The 22,500-nt window shown below is 42.3% G+C and overlaps 1 protein-coding gene across 1 annotated transcript in view; it reads right to left on the bottom strand.

Annotated features, from left to right (window-relative positions):
• cacna1aa (calcium channel, voltage-dependent, P/Q type, alpha 1A subunit, a) overlaps nucleotides 1–22,500 on the bottom strand; it is a gene marked incomplete at its 5' end in the record, with an annotated part of 124,316 nt that overhangs the window by 70,654 nt on the left and 31,162 nt on the right. Inside the window, 7 exons of the mRNA XM_080775022.1 lie at nucleotides 609–689; nucleotides 1,903–1,941; nucleotides 2,854–2,969; nucleotides 3,280–3,383; nucleotides 7,208–7,395; nucleotides 9,031–9,183; nucleotides 12,978–13,069. Of these exons, the coding sequence (XP_080631148.1) occupies nucleotides 609–689; nucleotides 1,903–1,941; nucleotides 2,854–2,969; nucleotides 3,280–3,383; nucleotides 7,208–7,395; nucleotides 9,031–9,183; nucleotides 12,978–13,069 (773 nt within the window). The remainder of the gene's footprint in view (nucleotides 1–608; nucleotides 690–1,902; nucleotides 1,942–2,853; nucleotides 2,970–3,279; nucleotides 3,384–7,207; nucleotides 7,396–9,030; nucleotides 9,184–12,977; nucleotides 13,070–22,500) is intronic.

Here is a 22,500-nt window from a genome sequence, read left to right as displayed (position 1 = left end):
CCCCAGCTAAATGATGGAGAGTTGGCCACCAAATGGAACTTGCGGCTTCATTTGGTTTCATTTTACACTCTCAAGAGTTAAATTATTATTAAACATCTGCATTATTAAGAAGTCTACACAATTAGAGAATGTAGAATAATGGTTATTTTGATTAACAGTTGCCTGTCATCTCTCCTATGGTACCAACATCAACACACCATGGAATCCTACACAATGACAAGAAAATAACAGACCTTGATATGAAAAGGCTTTTACTTTTTTTGGGGTTAGATTTTGCAGGTCACCACACATGCGTCAAGTTTGTATATTGAAAATGGCTTGCAGCAGCCACTAACGCAGCATAATTGTCCTACTGTACATGAAGTGGGGAATGACTTTGCGGGAGGCGGCCAAGGACTGGTGACAGAGGAGAAGGAAGGGCAGAACGCTGGGAGCAGAGGAGAGAGGTACTGTGGGGAACTCAGAGGAGGAAACAGGGAGGGGACGAGAGGAGTCAGGTAATGCTGATATGCAAGATAAGATAGCATCTGTGTGTGTACCTGTGGCATGTGCGTGCGTGCGTGCGTGCATGCGTGCGTGCGTGCGTGCGTGCGTGGTGTTTCTCTTACCCACACCGTCCCCTTCTCCGTCCTCGGGGTTGAGAAGCTCTGCCTTATTCTTGTGGTTCTTTGTGGCTCTCCTTCGTGAGCCTGTGGAGAACACGTACATCACATTCAAGCACCACGCACGTACTGTACTGTACTGTACTGTACACAATAGGCATGACAGGACCTCACGCTCTGACTTAGGGTGTGTTTTCACACTAACCGCCCGATATCACTGCCTACAGCAGTGGTTCCCAAACATTTTAGCTCAAGAAAGACCCAAATGATTTTTAAGTTTTCCTGTGGGTTCCCAAACTAGTGAAAGTATAGCAGATCTAGACTGTGCTGAACTGAAGTGACTGGAGTCACTTGAATATGACTGAAGACATGATAATGTTTACTGTCTGTGATTGAGCTTTCATTTCATATCACAAACACCATAGTAAAAACTCCTGAAAATGTAACCAGTTTCTTTTATAGATTTTTGGAAATTAATAAATGATTAATCGATTTTGAATGGTTCATAATGGATAATCGATTTATTTTTACACCCCTAAGGGAAGCCCAGCACCTACAGTAGCAAAAATGGAGCTCTCAGTATTATTGGAGTCGAGGGAGTGTTAGGAGCTGGTGTGTGAAGACTGGTGTGAAGACCGGGCCGTGAGCAAGGTTATTCCCCGTTGGAAAAAAACGCATTGGACAATCGTTAACCCAGCATCGATCTCGCCGGTGTCATCGAACAGCAGCTACAAACAGGTTGCTGTTTTTTTATACAGTGACCTTTGTAGGATTGTTTTGTGATATATACCTTAAATGGTGGAAACCAATACAATATATCACATGCCTGTCTGTCCAGAGCTCGTATTGAGAGGCTAAGTAACGGGTGGTTTGAAGACCTGTTGCGGACGGCTAGGGGCCAGCAATATTGTCTCCAGCAACATTTCTCAAAATGTAAAACTATTCTCAACGTTGGAAAGTGCTCTGCCTAATCTTTGTTTGGAATTGGACGGAATGATTTACGTTCGATCTCATCCGCTAAATTGGGGTGGGGGGGACACACATTTTGGATCGATGCGATCGGTTTTGATATCAATAAAGTTCCGTTCTTTTATTAATCTCCGTCCTGAGCGTTACTATTTGATAGGACTGAGAACTCCGTTTATGCCGCTCAGGGTGTTTTAAAAGTCACCTTTTGGTATAACATCTCATAGATTTTAATGTAGGGAGCATGACAGTGTGAATATGCTCTTATTCACACACACAAACACATGTGCATGTAAATACAATTATTAACTTAAATAAAGGTAGTAAGTCATACCATCGTATTCTCCATCATCATCATCCAAGAGGACCTCTTCTACAAGAAAGATATAAACGAGGGATATATTCAGCCAAAGTTGTCAAAATAGCAACACAAATAACATAACATAAAATATTAGTAGTGTGACATGTACATAATGACATATGACGTGATATAATGTAACATGACATGCCATGACAAAACACATCAGTGATGTGGTGAATGGTGATGTTCATCTATGGATCTAAAAGAATTTGCAATGTCTCATTGTTATATTACAGCCTATATTATATGCACATGCACACATACCTGGCAATAAAACTTCTGATTCTGATTGTACATGCAATATTCAGACTTGTGCTTGTAGTTCAGATGTGCACTTTATGTGTTAAGACATTTTACAAGTTCATTTGAAGTTGAAATATATACCGCAATTAAATGTTACAAATCACAAATTACAAGTGACAGATCTGATATGGCTTGTGTGCATGTGTTTGGGCTGATTTAATCTCCATATTCATCGGTGAAAACAGAGAATTCTAATAATAACATCTGAAGCCAAAGCTTTAGGCTGCACCTGTGTGTGTCTGCCTGGACCCTGCCCTTTGCTTTTAGTGGGCCTGTATTCATGTCTGTCTGCCTGGACCCTGCCCTTTGCTTTTAGTGGGCCTGTATTCATGTCGGTGGCCTTTTATAGAAGATCAAACGGTGTACAGTTGCTGTCCACCCTTTGCTCACCTCTTTCCATCCATCCACTATACACACACCATTTTTGGTCATGACAAAGAGCCATGGACACTATTCATGTGTAGTATGCTTCTATTATCACTCACAAATTATGTTATTTTTTTAATTAATTATTATGGCAGAGCTTATTTGTAACTATAACTCTTATTATTAGTGTTAATCCTGTGTTACTCTGAGAGTATACAAATGTTCTGGGTGTAAATAAATGCAGAGTGCATGTACCAGCTTTACAGATCCACTCCAGGTATCCGTTGAGCTCCCTCTCTATTTGCTGCTGTCGGCGGAGCTTCATAAACTCACACCTGTTTTCCACGCGCTCTCTTTCTTTGGCAAACTCTCTGCAAGGGTCACACACGCGCACACACACACACACACACACACACACACACACACACACACACACACACACACACATCCATAGCATGTTGTGGAATATGTAAAAAAAACACAATTGAATCACAGTTTAATGAATCATTTATCAGGGTAAATGTATCATTTTGTCTTTAAAGTAGGGTGACCATAATATTCAGAATTGTGTGTGTGTGGGGGGGGGGGGGGGGGGGGGTTGGTTTACAAAGAAGTCAGTCAATTGAGTTTGTGGGGAGGGTGGGCTTGGGGGGGGGAGCCATTCCATAAAAACAAACCTACCCTGAGAGTACACCAAGCACCAGGTTGAGCATGAAGAAGGAGCCGATGATGATGAGAGGGATGAAGTACATCCAGTTCCACGAACCCCCTGAGGCATCGTTGCTCTGGACACACACACACACACACACACACACACACACACACACACACACACACACACACACACACACACACACACACACACACACACACACACACACACACACACACACACACACACACACACACACACACACACACACACTCTTAAAGCTGACAGAAACATCACTTTGTCGATCTCTGCAAAGTCTCATCAATTCACCAACACTCCCAGTACGCCTAAGGTATCTGGTGCTGATCCTAAAGCAGAAATATAGCCCCTATTACAAATATTTGAAAGTTATACCGCAATACAAAAACATAAAAACAGTTCCCCATCTGCAACAATGGTGGAAACTAAGCATGAAAAAGTACAGTTGGTTTTTTGTAATGTACAGTAGCCTATACTGTGCATCACTTTTTCAGCTGAATCTCTAATAGAGGGTATGCGCATGCATAAAGTGAATGGGAAATCGAGTGGCAAATCGAGTGGCAAAGTAAGTGGAAAAGTGAGTTTAACGTTGCTTAACGTCATCTAATGCAATCAGATTTTTCTGTTTGGATGTACATTATGGGCTGTACATCCAAAGGCCAGAAAGTAGCTTTTTGCCACTCAGTAGGCGTTCCAGCATAACGTCCGGGTATGACGATGATGTCATGCGCATACCCTCTATAGAGGGACACCAAACTCAACTATCCGCTGTCCCGAAGGAGAGGAGGGACTGCAGACGGACCCGTGGATTCATGACGAGGAAACCCTGTGCAGCTGGGCTTTAACATTGAGCGCTCGGTTGCACTTCCGCATTTGACCACCACAATTTGGTGTTCAAATACAGAAGTAGACGGTTCTTCCGGGTGCTTCAAAACACCACTGAGCAACTGGGGGGGGGGCTATCACGTCTTCAGTCTCTATCCTTCTTTATACTCTATGGCTATCACGCACTTCCGCAAAATACCTGCTGTTAAAACGTACTGTAAGCATTTCTCCCACAGCAGTGACTGCAACTGTTGCATGGTTGTGGACAGGAAAGGACAGTAACATGTATGCATTTCTCTGCATGTTGTACTGTAACTGTAAACAACGGCGCGGCTGACACTGTGTTTAAAGTAAATCCATATCCTCCACGCTCGCTGCCCGGCTGCTCTGTACACAGTAAATAATGCATAACGCTCACGGACTCCTTCAAGCCTCCCTTTCTCGTTCTCTTCATTTTTACCCCCCCACCCGCCTCGCCCGTTTGCTCTGTTCCTCGGTCCCCATTGCTCGCCCCACCATCCTGCTCACCCCACCGCCCCCTCTTTCTTGACGTTATTAGTTTGTCCGATGACTTCATTCCTCTGTCCTCCTTCCTTGCATCCCTTCTTTCCTGTGACCTTCCTTTATGTTCTAAACGTCCTCCCAAGAATCATGCCTCCGCAGCTTTTCCTCAAAAACCTTCAGCCCCTCCTCCTCCTCCTGCATGTACTTACTGCCGTGTACCGCAGACCTTTTCTCCCATTAAACTTTTATCACCCCCCCCACACACACACACACTCCTCAGCAGCTGTGAGAATAACTTGGGCTGAACGGATCATTTTAAATATAGAGCAGCATCGAGGGAGGGAGAGAGAGAGAGAGAGAGTCAGGCAGATATAGAGTGACAGCTAGGACTGGGTGGGGTGGAAATGGAAGACAGAGTCTGAGTTATACTTATACATAACAAATAGCTGATCTACAATCTCGCAATGCCTTGCACATTGTGAGCTTGGACTGTGGATCAGCAATTTTCCCTGTGTACAAATCAGGCGATAATAGGGAAGTCAATGCAAACAGAGATAGGGCCGAAAGACGGAATGAGATGCGTGCGTGTGTACATGTGTGTGTGCGCGCGTGCCTGCGTGCGTGTGTGTGTGAGAGAGAGAGAGAGAGAATCACTGAAGATGACAGGTGTCAGTTTGAAACCCACCATGCTTTGAAACAGGCACGCTACAGAGAGCACTGAGTTCTGTATGTACACGCACTCTGCAAGGACGTATCAGTGTGATGTGTCCATGACCCTACAGGTTGCTAATTAATTAAAAGTTCGGAATGTGATGTATGATGATGTATGATGATTAGAGCGCCACTCACTTCACACGAGTGAGTGTGATTTTTTAAATACAAATTTATATTAAAATCTACACATCTACAGTTCGGGCCACTATGCAGTCCTCACACCTGCATCGCAACACCGATCCTATGTCTGAGTCAACAGTTGTTACACTGCAACAGTAGTATAACAACAAGCGCTCGCGCTAATGAAACACTAAACAGGATTATTATTTCATGTCAAGTACAATATCACAACTGTAACGTGGGTAACGTAAACGTAACCCAGGTAAAGTAATGCGTCACTCTGCAAGTTTAACTACAGTTTACCACCTGTCCAATGTTGACATGTTGACATTACGCCATTTAGATCAATGATATAACACTATGTTGTGATATAATAATATAACAGCGAGTACTGTGTGCCATTAATTGACAGTCAACTGTATATCAATATATGCCTATATAAGGACACATTGGTCGGATCGGTGATTTTGGACACTAGACGGCAGGCACCGCACTCCCTCGAGTGAAGTCGGTTGGCCCCATATATGCACATGACCAAATGCGGGCATAGTGGTCGAATCTGTGGCCCTGGACAACTGGTCTCCATATATGCCTATGTCCGAGTCATAGTGATATTATGTCAGATGTCTGCCAGCCGGCCAGCCACCTCCTTGTAGCCAATTTTAATAAAAGATTTGAATGTCAACTGACTCACTCAACTAACAACTGCTCTATATGTTCGCTGCAGGTGCTAGTGAAATGTTCCGTCAATGCTGAGATTCCCAATTGTGAGACACAACCATCAGGCATCAACATGGACGTGGCTAGAGCCGGTCTGGCCAATATGTCGGCCATTATTTGACATTTTTGATGGCATCGGCAATTATTGCAACTAATGTGTAGATCTGTAGCCTATTATGTTCATAGCAGGGCCATTTGGATGCCTTACACTGAACCCTTGTAAAGTATCTCCTTTTGTCTTTACCGTATGTCATACAAGTAGTGAAAATAGACTACTAGGACACAGCATGTCGCATTGTGACATCTTCTATTTTCGCCATTTTAAAAACAATTAAGAAAGTGAAATGTATTAAGAGCTTGTGAATAAATGACACTGTGACTACATTTTGTGAATTGGAACTCGGGTCCCTCGTTACATTTCCTGAAAAGTAACCGTTGTGGACATACACGTTTCTCCCCGACAGCGTCGATATCTGTCTTTTGTCTCTTTTCTCCAGGACAGTGAAGTGGAAACAGGCCGAGGAGAAGGAGCAGAGTGAGTACTACAGTACAGTACAGTAGAGTACATGCAGCTCAGGTCGTGAGTCAGATCTGAACCACTGCCAATCAGACATATGTGCACTACGTCAGTGCGCCACCCGGACGCACCCTGAGCTACCGTCCAGAATCTATTTGTGGTCACAATAACTGGAGAACTCTGCTCAGCGGTAATGGCCTGTCACAAAAGTGTTACATAATCGCCCGATCACAATTATTTGATATAATCGCAATTATTTGACATAATCATTTCCATTCATCTGTATAAATTGATCTGTTGAAAAATGGTTTCCGCTAAGCATAAAATGGTTAAATAAAATAAAATAAAATAAATTCTTCATTAACGCTAGCGGTGATTGTTATTTCTTTGTACAAAGCCTAAAAGGCAAACCGGAATGTTCCAATGTTCAATGAATGCCCAAAACACAATTAACCATTACTATTTGTATGACAATTAACGGTCAACTTAAAATGTCATGTCAACTCAACAGTACTTACAACGTAGAGCAGGTCGGTCCAGCCCTCCATGGTGATACACTGGAAGACGGTGAGAACAGCAAACAGAATGTTGTCAAACTGGGTGATGCCATAGTTCGGTCCCAGCCAGTACTTTCTACACACCGTGCCCTCCGGACACAGTCTGGCCGGGGCCTCTGTCCCGCACGGGAACTCATCTCGAATCTCATCTGAAAAGGACGGACAAGGAAGGGTTGCTGATCAGGTGTACCATAGTGTACCACAGCGGTTCAAGCCTGTGGGCCGGGGAGAATATGTTGCAAGCAGGCCCTAAATAATTGGCAAAACAATTCGATTTTAATCATACATTAACATTAATACAAAAAAGGGTCATGTTATTTTTTCTTTAAAACCTTGAAAACGTTTAAATTGTAATACAGTTAAACAAGAACTTAAAGTATACTCTGTTAGTTCCAGTAGGCTATTCCAAGATGGAACACAATCGATTGATTGACCATTAAAATGCACCTGACCACTTCACACGGCAGCCGTGTTAAATGGTCAGAACATCAGCTCCCAGTACTCACCGCACAACTTAGCATTGGTGAAAATCAACTAAGTAGACATTTACTCAAGTACTGTACTTAAGAACAATTTCAAGGTACTTTAAAATGTCTTTATAATTTATACTTCTACTCCAGAGGAAAATATTGTACTTTTTTTACAATTATTACTATAGTTACTTTGCAAATGTTTATTATCAATAATGAATCCAATTATTAATCAGAGAGGTTTTAAAAATAGCCATTTTACAAGCTCACAATGTAGTGCGACGCGTTGTGAGCTTGTACATCGGCTATTGTCGAATAGCCTGATAATCAATAATGATACGTAGATCTACAAGCTCACAACGTATTGCAGCGTGGCAAGTTGTGAAATTGTAGATGTGCTATCCTCTGTGCGCGACACCCACATTACAGTAGGTATAAATCAGGCAAAATTCCTCCCAAAGAAGAACAGATGTACATTACTTGGACACTGAGCAAATTCAGTTCATCTATGCTAGGGGCTACAGCGCACGTGCACGCACGTGCATGCACACATGCATGTGCACACACACAAACACACACAAGCAGGGAGGCATTGGATCTCATGTCTATAGTCTTCTTTGGTATGACCCGGCCGGGGGTCAAACCACCTCCCAATCTCAGGGTGGACACTCCAACCACAAGGCCACTGAGCTGGTTATTTTTTATAATGTTAGGACACCAACCTGATTCTTTTCCTAATTGTAATTACACAACTCTAAAACAATTTTAACCAACAACCATTTCTCTTGTGAGGACCAGGAAAAAGTATGTTAAGTAAATGGTAAATGGTGCATTAATATAGCACTTTTATCCAAAGCCCTTTACATAGGTTGTGCAGTCACCCATGCACACATATTCATACACCGATGGTGGAGGAAACCATGCAAGGCACCAACTAGCACATCAGGAGCAATTATGGGTTCAGAGTCTTGGTCAAGGACACTTTGACACTAAGGGCCGATTCATATTCCTATTTTAGAGCTGAATAAAAGTCGGTTCGGCTCTGTAGAACCTACAATGTGTCGTCATTTGAGGTTCGGGGGGGGGGGGGTACCTTTCGGTGCTACTGAAATTTTCTGACGAGCCGAAATCATTTCGGCACTACAGCGCCGAAACAGCGGTAAAATAGGAGTATGAATCGGCCCTAACTCTGGGGTAGCCTGGGTTCGAACGGTTCCCATCCGGCTGTTCTGCCGGCCACTCTAGACCTGAGACACCGCCGCACCACCATTTAGTACACGCATGCACACAAACATCTAGTCAGCAGGCCGTCACCTGTATGATTGTCAAAGCAGGTCGTGTGGAATTTGCCCATGTAAAACTCAAGGCCGATGATGGCGAACATGAGGATGGCAAAGAAGAGCAGCAGGCCAATCTGGAGCAGAGGGATCATGGCCTTCATGATGGACTTCAGCACCACCTGCAGGCCTGGAGGACAAAGAGCATTCGGAATCACGGATTATTGTGTCTTTTGAACCACTTACCGTAAGCCCTATTTTCACACTGTTTTATAATTGTTTATAAACAGATGCTCAAAGAGTAGAGCGTTTAGATCGGCTATCTTTGCAATTTTGGAAAGTTTTTGAAAAAATAAATGAAATGTTGAAAGTGAATCAATCTAGCAATTCTACTTAGAAGATTATCTTGTAGCTAACTCTCATGGTTTGTGAAAAAAAGGAATAATAATAATAATAATAAAAAATAATATATAAACCTTCATTACCATCTTACACATGGTGTAAATGGGAAAATCTTAGCAGATTGTCTTTTACACAACAATGTTTAGACCCTTAAAATACAGTTTAATGAGTAAAGTTAGATCAAGGAAGTTAGATCAGATATCAACATGGCAGTGTGCAATATATACGCTACATAAGGTGCATGATATATACATAAAGTGTGGTATATTATATATCATGTGGTATATATCAGGTACATAATTCATTGAGCTGCGGTTATTATGGCGGTACATTGTAACACAATAGTATAGTATTACAAATGTACCACCATAGAAAATGTAAATAAATAAAGTAAGTAAGTAAGAAAGAAAGAAATTATAAAAGTGTGCTCCCAGGAGCGCAAATCTCCGCCAGGCCTCGCATATATATGGCATTTATGGTAAGAAATATAGGTTCCATTCAAAAACAAACATAACGCACATCCTCCGTCTTTGGTGCTGAGCCAAACGGCAAAAGCAGCTCAATCAAACGAAAGGAATGGCTTGCAACTCACTTTATATGCTCCAAAACAATGAATTCATAATGTTTTGGAGCATATAAAGTGAGTTGAGAGCCCCTCCTTTAGTTATAAGAAATAGGTTCCACTCACATAATTATTTGTGAAGACAATTACAGGCAAACTTATGAGAATCAAAATCCTGTTTGACGGTAATTGTCACAAGACTCATTTGTGCCTAAATTGGAAGAAAATGTTTAAGGGCTCTCAATGATTGAAATTTGAGGCTGCATTCATGATTCATGATTGAATTTTTTTATTTGCAAAATGGGCCCCAAATCGGACTTTTTGACTGAATCTGTAAGAGTAGCAGCAAAGTATGTTTTGACGAAAACGCAACATAGAAGAAAATGGGAAAAATGGGCTTGGTCAGGCGAAAATGGAAAATGGCCTAGTTGTATCATGACCCAAGGAATCCAGGGATGAAAATACAATGTACAACCTACGGTTCAAAGGTTATAGGCTAAAACATGAAGCAGCCTGTTATAGTGGCCCCCATGAGGCTAATTAGAAAAATTGGCCTTGGCCTAATGGGAGTGTGTATGCAAAGTTTCACGCCGACCAGTCCATCTGTGCTCAAGATCAGCTGCTCAAATACAAACAGACAAGACACACACATGGACGGACAGGGGCGAAAACATAATACCCGCCCCCGGCCATTCGGGCTGGCAGAGATAATAGGATTAGCGATCATAGATTAACCACTTAAACCTTATTTTACACTTCGTTTTTTTACAAAAATAGCCAAACAGGCTCATAATGTGTTTCATCGCAACGTCTTATGGCTTGTAGATCTGCTAATTTCACAAATGTTTTTAAATTTAGGATTATTTTTCATTCATTCTCACCTATTAGCCTAGTAGCCAAAAAGTGAACCCGGACATGTTGAGTACACCAACGTTTTATGTTAGAAATGTTTAGTATGGGTCCCCAGCATGTACAAACTGCCGGGTGCTAACTTGCATATGTTGAGCAATTTTCATAATTGGCAAAATATGTGACCATACCATTAACAACCTATAGAAGGCAAAATATTTAAAAAATCATCATGCTTTATCTAGCATACGTGTGATGTGTCAAACTAGGGGGTTTTCATGATGCTGAATCCATTCCAAGCATTAGTTTAGCAAAAAAACACTCATTGGGCTTAAAACGGCCATGCCCACTTGTGTGTGTTACAAACCCAAATTTAATTTGTGATGACGGCATTGGCCGTTTTTAGCCCAATGAGTGTTTTTTTTCAAAACTAATGTTTCAGCATCATGAAAACCCCCTAGTTTGACACATCACATGCTACATAAAGCATGATGAAATTAATATTTTGCCTTCTATAGGTTGTTAATGGTATGGTCACATATTATGCCAATTGTGAAAATTTCTCAACATATGCAAGTTAGCATCCGGCAGTTTGTACATGCTGGGGACCCATACTAAACATTTCTAACATAAAACGTTGGTGTACTCAACATGTCCGGGTTCACTTTTTGGCTACTAGGCTATAATAAAATGCCCAAAATAGGGGTGCCAGGTTTAAAGTGGTTAATTGCTTGTTAGGGAGAATGTAACATCTCTGTCCACATTCGCTCTGATGCTGCAGGGGTGCGTAGAGTACTGGAAATCTGTACTCGAGAAAAAGTACAGTTGCTCCCATAAAGAATTACTAAAGTAAAAGTAAAAATTACCTGCTGAGAATCCTTTATCTCAAATAAAAGTCAAAAACAAAAATGGTTAATAAATTACGCAAACTAGGCTACAAGTTAGTTATGTTTCATTCCAATTTAGAGACCCTTTTCTGCACCAAGCACATCTTTCATGTCGTCATGTCAGGGTGGTGGTGGAGGAGAGGTGGGTTGGGTGGGATACTAATTACTAAATATGCAGACCTGTTATTAAACCACAATGTAGGATGCACATGAACATAAAAGAAAACTGCATATTTTTGGGTGGTTCTATGTTCATATTTCATATTCGATCTTCTACATACTAATAGGAACGTTAACAGCCATTGATTTATTGTTTACACTTCCTGATAATTAACATTGCAATTGAACTTTTTGAGTGTTGAAGAGAGACTGCTCCAGTAGCCAGCTCTACACGCACACGCTGCCCACAGTAGCACGGCCCCGCTATGCTACAGATAATCACAAACACAAACATGCAATACACGGCCAGCTCCCATACAATGTTACCACTATGAACAATACACGGCCAGCTCCCATACAATGTTACCACTATGAACAATACACGGCCAGCTCCCATACAATGTTACCACTATGAACAATACACGGCCAGCTCCCATACAATGTTACCACAGCAGCTCTGTGAGGAGGACGAGACTGTCCCCATATATGCATGGGCTCACCATTAAATCTCAGGTCGTAACAACTGTTAACATCTCTATTGTTTGCTAGGTACCCAAGTGCGACCTCCCTAATAGTCCGACCTATGTGGCCAGTTAAGACTGAGGTCAGGGTCAGTGAACTACGTGGCCGGTTAAGACTGAGGTTAGAGTTAGCAACCTATGTGGCCGGTTAAGACTGAGGTTAGGGTTAGCGACCTACGTGGCTGGTTAAGACTGAGGCGTAGCCAGTTAAGACTGAGGTTAGGGTTAGCAACCTACGTGGCCGGTTAAGACTGAGTTTAGGGTTAGGGTTTGGGATAGTAGTAATCGGTCAGACTAACGGGAAGTCGAAACCATGACATGTTACACAACAAAGCAGTACAGTGGTAAAAGTGAGGCGGGAGGTGTCTCTGAGGTGCTCCTTGCATGATCTTCACTCTACACTGTGTCTTCAACCATATTTGGAGCAGACTAGTTGTAACGAGGTACAGTATAATGGAAAATGTAAAGAAGTAAAAAAAGAAAAGAAAAATAAACTGGCCCCAAAACATACTCCAGTAAAGAGTAGATGTACAAAAACAAAAACAACTTTTTGTAACTTGTAACGAGTTACTACCCGCCCTGACAGGGATGAATGGAGACTTACTGGGAATGCCAGATACCAGCTTAAGGGGTCTCAACACTCGCACTGCTCTCAGGGTCCGCAGGTCAAAGTCTGAGCCAATCGTTGATAATATCCTGCAGGGTGAGAGAGAGAGAGAGAGAGAGAGACATAACAGAGAGAGAAACAAGGTACATTTAAAAGAAAGACACAGCAGGACTTGCTGTAACAGCATGGTTCAACGGGATACTCGCACCGAAATAAGCATTAAATAGCTGTATACAAAGAGTGACAGTGAATTACATTACATTACTTTGTACAGATTTCACAAAGAATGGTATAATAAATAGATGCAGTCCTAGAGAACTGGACTCCGTCCTCACTGAATCTCTACACCACAAATAGCCGATCTACAAGCTCACGACACATCGTGAGTGATGCATTATGAGCTTGTAGATCTGCTATTTTCAGTAGTTTTTTGGGTCTTGAGCTAAAAGGTTTGGGAAGTACTAGTTAAGAGCTGCATTGTGTCAACAACCTGCTAATTGCCATGGTACTTACTATAAGTCATCAACTGCAGTAGCCCGACGACGGCTAATATCTTCACTTCAGTGAATTGTAAGATTTTTTCTCATGTGCCCATGAATAAAAGAAACCGCACAAATTGTTTTAACACTACTCCAGTAAGGGCCAGATTAGAAAAAAAGAAGGCTGTCCACTCAATCATTATTTGATTAGGGTGCTAACCTGCTTAATAGAATGATCTGCTAACAGAGCCAATCAACAGCCAGCCTACGGACACCTTCAGTGACAGATGCTGTCAGTCATTTGCGAGCACGCACGCACACGCACACACGCACACACGCACACACACACAGAGCCGCCAAGCCCCTGCCAGGTCATTACAAGCCACTAGGTGAAGGCCTGCCGCCTGGAGGGGTTGAGCTGATCAATACAGCTGCCAAGAGGAGAGGAGAGGAGAGGAGAGGAGAGGAGAGGAGAGGAGAGGAGAGGAGAGGAGAGGAGAGGAGAGGAGAGGAGAGGAGAGGAGAAAGGTGAGAGCCAATCATGGTGGAAGAGAGAAACAGAGACAGACAGAAATGTTTCCTTTTCATGACCCTTGTCTCACTGAGCCACAGCCAGCCTGACAGCACTTCTATGTGTGTGTGTGTGTGTGTGTGTGTGTGTGTGTGTGTGTGTGTGTGTGTGCGCGCGCAAATGTAACAACGGGAGTGTGTGCATGTACAGTACAGTTATTTATGTGTGTTTAACGTGTGTGTGTGTGTGTGGGGGGGGGGGGGGGGGGTGTTGAGGATACAATGTTCCCTTACGTCGTCCAACTTCCAGTCAGTCCACCTGCTGTCTGACTCACACTGTGATTCATTCTCTCTCTCTCTCTCTCTCTCTCTCTCTCTCTCGCACGCTTCCCGACATATTTCCTTCTCCGGTATAAGAGGCCCAATGACACAGCAGAGCCTCTATCACTGGTCTGAGATCAGCCTACAGTATATACTTTGCCTGGAAAACGAAACACACACACACACAAAAAAAGAAAACGCTAAGGAGCGGAGAAGATAAAACTGTCCCAGGACCTCATAGTAAACCTTTTAACTCTGAGAGGGTATACGGATGTTTGCATCCTCTCTGAGGTACGAATGAATGAATTTAAAGAGGATTTTGCTGTGTGAGATAAGAAGACCTTGACATTACAGTAATGGGATTGAATTGTGGACAGTTTGGGCAGGTCTGTGCCGATCCACTGTGTTGTCCATTTTCTAGCAGCTGGGGCAGATCCTATATAAGTAACACACTTTGACTCCTGCACAGAAACAGCCTGAGGGTTGGTTTAACTTTACAGTGTAAAAATAGAGCTCATTCTGACACTGTATATAGTCAGGATTTTGCTATGCATCATCTCCATACATTCATCTCCGTACATTTACTCAAGTTTTGTTGGCCTACTTAAGTACAATTTAGAGGTACATACTGTACGTATACTTGAGTATTCCACTTTTTTGATACTTCTATAATCTCTTCTACCAAAGTTCTACTCCACTACATCATAGAGGCAAATATTGCATTTTGTACAGTTTATGTGTGGAGCTTTGGCCTTAGGCTATTTACTTTGCACATTTAGATTATTATTACAAAACATACATTCACCAATGAATTAGCTATTTTATTGTACACTTTTTCAAAAATGTTTGACACATTTTGAAAAGTTTTAGTAGCCTACTTTTACTTTGGTAGTGTAAATATTTTGAAGCCAAAATGTTGTACTTTTATACTGTTCTTTTACAGTAAATAGTAAAAATAATAGTAATCTGAGTAGTGCTCAAACCCGTGGAGGCGTAGCTGGTTTAAGTCCTTGCCGTGACATTGTGTGATATCAGGTGCCCGGGGGGTTGATCTGTAACTGAGAGTTTGCCTGTTTGATTCCCGTCGCGTCGACACAAAGGTGTGTATTTCAGTGGTGCATGTTGTGGACAGGAGTACTACCCTTGAGCAATGCACACCTCTTTGAAGGAACACTCTAGGAACACATTTAGCAGTTTACATTCAACTGCTAGGTTATTTATTTGTATTACATTTATTATTATTATTATTATTTACATATATTTACAATCAGATTTCATTCCATTACCATTACCCCCTTAACAACAGTTGAACCATGGGAATCACACCCAACATGGTGAGTGGATGTGTGGGTTGGATGTGCGTTTGTACCTGCAAATGCATTAATGTACACATATTATTGCAAGATAGATTTCCACAAAGCAATATCAGGTTGAGATGTGGTGAAGAGTTAAAGTGTGTGTATTGGTGGTTGTAAGCACATACGTCTAGTACAATTTGGTTTGATTAGTTAGATGTGAATCTATTTGATTTAATTCAACTTGATGTAATTTCATTCAGTTCAGATCAGATCAGTGTGACAATAAGGTACAAGGATAACAATGAAAACAATTATAGACACTACTCAGTAGTGCTGAGGCGATGTGGACAAAACCAAATTGTGTGACAATGACATAAGATTTCTTTAAATTATTTCACAAATGGTAAAAAAGGAAAATAATAATAAGGCTTTACCCGGAAAAGACGACGAAATTATCGTTATTATGTTTTCTACACAGTATATATGTCACTTTACGACACCCATCGCCGGGGGCGACAAAGTAGTTCCTCGTTCACACTGTCTCCACGGTTACCGTGCTCATTCAGAACTGTTTCCATGGCAACAGGGACCTTTGCTCATTGATAGAATCTCCGCGTCACCTTGGTAACGGGGCCAAAGGGAGGAGCCTGATTGATGATTGTTTTTTGTCCTTCCCACCTACCTACTGTCAAGGTACACAGTAAAATCATGTAACTCTGGGACTGTACGATTGTAACCCAATGGACCCGGCAGGGTCCATTTGGTTACATTTGTACAGCCTCAGAGTTACAATTGAACGAATGAACACTGAGAATTCTGCTGTGTACGAGCATGTGCGCAGTCACGCACGTGCACACAAACGCACGCACAAAAACAAAAATGCATGCAGATGCACACTTGTGTGCAGCAAAGAAGACACATTATCTTGACATTAGACATGTGAGTGAGCACATTGACGTGCACGCACTGCATGCACGCATGCACACTGAAAACTAGGTCATCTGGAATTACCTTCTTCTCTGAAGTAGAAACACTGTCAATATCTCATAGGCTTATGCAGTACATTAAGCACACACGCACACATACAGTACATACACACACATTCATAATATGCACTACAGTCACCAACATGCACACGCAGAAACACACACAGCCAACAAATGTACCAGCTCAAAAAGGAGAAGATGATCCTAATAAACAATTTCACTTTTACACAACAGGGCTTTCTGTGTTATCCTTTTAGCATAAGCTTTGACTGTACTACCTGTATGTTTAACAAACCTGCTAATAAATAATTAAATCAATCAATCAATCAATCAATCAATCAATCTCTGAATGACCACAACTCACATCTTTCTTTCTTTTTTCTTCAAATTTTATCCCACGATTTTGTAACCAACGATTTTTCTCACCCAGTGTCAATTATGTAATGTAATCCTAGGCGCTGAACTTCCTCTGCCAACCGGAGCAGCTGACTGACCTCATGATTCCTTCTATGCATGAGGAGTCCAAGCTGCTTCTTTTCACCTGACAGGGGAGAGTTTCCCCGGCCGGACGTAGCGTGTGGAAGGAACACGTTATTCCGACCAGTTCTTTTCCCCTCCATCAGGCGCCAGGATTACTGATTTTTTTTGTGAGGGTACCTACCCTAGGGGACACGGGGAGAACATGCAAACTCCACACAGAAAGGCCCTTTCACCAACCCCACCTCGGGTATGGTCACTGATGACGCGGAGGAGGAACACGCCCACAGCTTCCCCAGCGGGAATCGAACCCAGGACCTTCTAGCTGTGAGGCGACAGCACTCCCGACTGTGCCACCGTGCCCCCAACTCACATCTTTCTAGCCATATCTCTCTCTCTCTTAACTGCTGCTCAGCTAAAACAAGCTACTCATCCGTCCGTCCCACTACATCACCATCAGACATCACCATCGAGGTAAAAGGCACCGCTCACTTCACATCATGAGTGTGATTTTTCAGCTCTGTTCCTGCATTTGAATGACATCATTCTATAATAACTCTTGTGGACATACCGGTACATAGATGGCAAACTATGCAAAGGCTGTCATAGTGTTGGGGGCTTTTTCACAGTACGCTACCCGTTTTACCCACCTGTCATAGTGTCACTCCCTTTGTGGCCATGTCACTCTGACATAACCATCAACAAAGCCCATACGCCCATATATAGGCATATATACAGTATATGGGCCAAATATACGACAATTGGTGGTACATATCTTCATCTTGAATGCGCACAAACAGGGACAAGTCAGACGGGTACAACGGGTACTGTGACATTATGGATAGGACATATTGTACATTATGGATAGGAAATATTGGACGGATTGGCGGTGCAATGTAAACTCTAGATGTGAGGGCCAAACCTCTAGTATATGAACACATATCGAGATGACTTGCAACTCATGCTATACTATTTCCTTGGTGCATTAAAAGCAGGATGCTTACATTTTTAAACAGAAAGGCATCAGTCAATTTGACTGTTGCATTAAGTAGCATGAGCAGAAACGGGAAAAGATTTTGGTTTACAGCCTGCCGTGCTATAACCTGTATATTTGGACAAGCTCAAATAAGAAAACAGTACCATGGAAAGCTCTTCACCATAAACCAGCACCATGGAAAGCTCTTCACCCGAAAACAGGACCATGGATAGCTCTTCAAGATTCAAGAGATTCATGGATGTAGGAAGCATTGTTCTATAAACTCAACAGGCCAGGAGATGGAGGGGATGTAGGAAGCATTGTTCTATATTATACTCAACAGGCCAGGAGATGGAGGGACTGTAGGAAGGAAGGAAGGCTTCAAGGGAGAGATGGAGGAGAGGAAGCAGGGTGAGAGGAGCGCTGTAAAGCAGAAGTAATTGGACTAATAATCAATGGAGTACGTAAAACACAACTGCATGGCTTAAACCCAGAAACACACCGCTCTGACAGTTTACAACAACAAATGAGTGCTGTGTGTGTGTGTGTGTGTGTGTGTGTGTGTGTGTTGGGTCGTCTGGGGGTGCATAAAGGGCCTGTAACCTTTTTATGTTCAAAGAGGCCTTACACCTTTAAGATCCAACAGCTGCCATTCACCCACACTACAAAGAATAGTGTGTGTGTGTGTGTGTGTGTGTGTGTGTGTGTGTGTGTGTGTGTGTGTGTGTGTGTGTGTGTGTGTACGTGTACGTGTACATGTGTACGTGTACGTGTACATGTGTGTGTGCATGCGTAATGTATTATGTCGGTAAAATTTACATGATGTGTTTTATTAGCATGACAGTGAACAATACACAGTATGATTTGAAACATTGCGGGTTCACACACAGTTGCATGTGAACACTCTCAGAGTTCAATTAACATTCAACATTTTACAGACCACCTATAGTCTGGCAAATATACATTCCATATATCAAAAACAGATGGAACAGGTGAGTAGAATTTGTTCACGTCAAGCAACAAGTCATAGAGGCTATAAATGGTGTGACCTCCCTGTGCAATCTGGAGCTATCGACAGTAAGCTGGCTCAGTGGCGAAAGCACACGATACAGGCTTGTGTCCAATTATTGATGATGATCTAAATAATAATAATAACAATAATAATACGTCACACAATTTCACCAATGTTTGTGAAAATAGCAGATCTACAGCTTATAACATGTCACATCGCGACATCGTGTGGTTTTACTTAACAATTCAGTAAAACATAGTTCCAAGAGAGAGAGAGAGAGAGAGAGAGAGAGAGAGAGAGAGAGAGAGAGAGAGTGGGGAGATAAAAAATGAGAGAGGGTGTTTCACAGCTGTGATGAAGAATTGATCTGCAGCAGTGAAAAGGACACACACACACACACACACACACACACACACACACACACACACACACACACACACACACACACACACACACACACACACAAAGTGACCTGCCCCTCTCTCTCTTCCTCTCGGGCTCAAGTTGAAGCTGGCTTATCTCCTCTGGCTCTCCTTCCCCGCTAGTTTTACAACTCATCCCTCATTCCTCATTTGCATTCTGTCACAGATCTGCCTCACCATGCACTACGCTGCCCGCTAAGAGCTACTTTCAATCTGCTACAAGACATCTATGACCTACTTGAAGCTGTATGTGTACCGGTGTAGCCGCTGTGCTGTACTGAGCGGGAACACTGGAAGTCCCGCTTTTTTCCCAGAAAAATGTGTCGAGATTGCAAACCTCTAAACAATCCATTATTGTACATCATTGACGGTATTTGGAACAGCGTGTGGCTATCAGCAACAAAGGGCGCCGCACATGCTTGTAAAAAGGTATGAAATTGTGCTATTGTAGCTCAAAATGTTGCCTCCTCATCCATCACAATGCCTTTTTATGTCTCCCCTCGAACATGCAGCTATTACAGCCTCGAATGCCAGTTTAAGCAAACTGTCACAACGTCAGCGCTGTCTTCACCAGGTGTTTCTTCGACGAAAAACATCAAGACCAATGAGAGATGTCCAATGTTATTATTCAAGACATGTGAGCATGACATTTTCCTTGGCAATAAATTGGCATACAAATAATTGTGATTAACAATTTCATTATGTTTCTGGCTTTGAACATCGGGAAATAAAAACGGCATTGCCGTTTGGCTTTTTAGGTTTTGTCAACATAGCTTATAAAAGCAATGATTGGTAACAATGATTGGTAACAATAATCAAAATAAACAATGTACTATGGCCAAATTAAGACTGAACTTCTAAAATGGCGAAAACAGCAATATTTTCACTTTTTTAATTATTGATACACTAGAAGAATGGAAAGTACTCTGACGAGCAAGCAAAAATAATTGCGATTATCTCAAATAACTGCGATCAGGCGCTTAAGTAATAATTGCGACAGGCCTACATTTAGGTGAAATTTGAAGCTATCCTAATCTCTCCTCCTCCTACTTCCATCATGTGCACTGCTCTGCTGTCTCACTGACACAGGTCTGTTTAATGTGCTCTGCTGTCTCACTGACACAGGTCTGTTTAATGTGCTCTGCTGTCTCACTGACACAGGTCTGTTCATGTGCTCTGCTGTCTCACTGACACAGGTCTGTTTAATGTGCTCTGCTGTCTCACTGACACAGGTCTGTTTAATGTGCTCTGCTGTCTCACTGACACAGGTCTGTTTAATGTGCTCTGCTGTCTCACTGACACAGGTCTGTTCATGTGCTCTGCTGTCTCACTGACACAGGTCTGTTCATGGCTCTCATACCCTCGTCTTTAGTTCTCCGGTGAGATGAACGTGGCTTTGAGATGACTCTTCTAAATCACTTAAACCCTCTAGCCTAGATGTAATAAATTTGGACCCGAGTTGGCTCTGTACTTGGACTGCTTTTTCGATCTTCACCAAATCTCTCGCCCCAAAAATAGCACATTTACAAAGCACTGAGTGTGTAGATGTGCTATTTTTGGCTAATGTTAAATGATGTTACCCCCAGAATATGGATGGCTGCTGGGGTTCAAATGTGAATAGCATAAACTCACACATGACTAATGCCTAATTTATGCTTCATTGCAAGACAGTGTCACACACATGCTTGAGCTTGGCTATTTTCAGTACGCAAGTATGAATCAGACTTAGGTGCTACTCACTGGCTAACCGTGTGGGCAGTGGTGACATTTTTACTTGACTAACTATTAAAGTATACTTACACTAACGTGCGTGCATGGGTGTGTGCACATGGGGTACATTTTTGTTAGGAAAGGGCGATATGTGTGTGTGTGTGTGTGTGTGTGTGTGTGTGTGTGCGCGTGCTTGCATGTGTGTGTGTGTGTGTGTGTGTGTGTGTGTTTGCGTGCATGTGTGTGTGTGTGTGTGTGTGTGTGTGTGTGTGTGTGTGTGTGTGTGTGTGTGTGCGTGCGGCCGTGCATGCGTGCGTGCGTGTATACGGGGGGGGGGGGGGGGGCATACGGGTACTCATAACTTAATATTGCTTTGTGCTTCGTCAGCAAAGATGTGCAAGATTTATATAACCTGTAAAACTGTGCAAGTCACTGCACAGGCGCACACGCACACACGCATAGACACACACACACACACACACACACTATTGCTTGCCATTACTTCCATATCCTGCATGTCGCTTGCCAGTGGTAGAAAATAACCAAGTACATGTAAGTACTGTACTTAAGTACGTAAGACACTTTTACTTGAGTATTTTCTTTGTTTTAATATATACTTCTCCTCGTCTACGTCTAATAATTTGATAGCTTTAGTTAAAAACAATACAGTTAACATGGTTTATAACAATACATCACTTTTCAAACAACAGCATGCATTATGCTCTCCATGTTATAGAACTGTTGCTTCCATCTAGACATCTGTCAGAACAGTGATCTGCATCGGTTTGTCTTGATGCATGATTTAATCCATTGAGTCCTAACAGACACCCATCTAAATATATTTCGTTCCAGGGACCCCCAGAAGCAAAGATCCAGAAGCAAAGAGTTAAAATGTTTGCTTTAAAAGAATATTATATTCCAAGATTTTTATAAAATAGCAGATATGCAAGCTCATAGCCCCAGCCATAGTGGCAGCAACATTAATGCATTAAAAACAACAAAAATCCAATTCACTATTATGCTTGTGAAATGTTCCATTCTGCATGAGTACCTTTACGTTTGGCACTCTAAATGCGTATAGATGTATACTGCTGGTGAAAACTGACGTACTAGACAGTCAGTGACTCACTTAAAGTATGTATGGGCTGGCTGCACACTTTTACTGCCCGGGGTTTAATGTGCCAGCTGGCAACATCTAACGGTCACAATGTTGTGTAAACATTTACAGCCCCCCACACACACACACGTCATTGTGTCAGCCATCACCCCACATGCTCCCAATCTCTAACAACCTTCTGAAAGCGGACGCATGTACATTCATTCACTGCT

This window comes from Protomyctophum bolini (genome assembly GCF_963924005.1).
Source record: "Protomyctophum bolini genome assembly, chromosome: 11".
Lineage (NCBI taxonomy): Eukaryota > Metazoa > Chordata > Actinopteri > Myctophiformes > Myctophidae > Protomyctophum > Protomyctophum bolini.
This window is presented reverse-complemented; position numbering and strand designations above follow the sequence as displayed.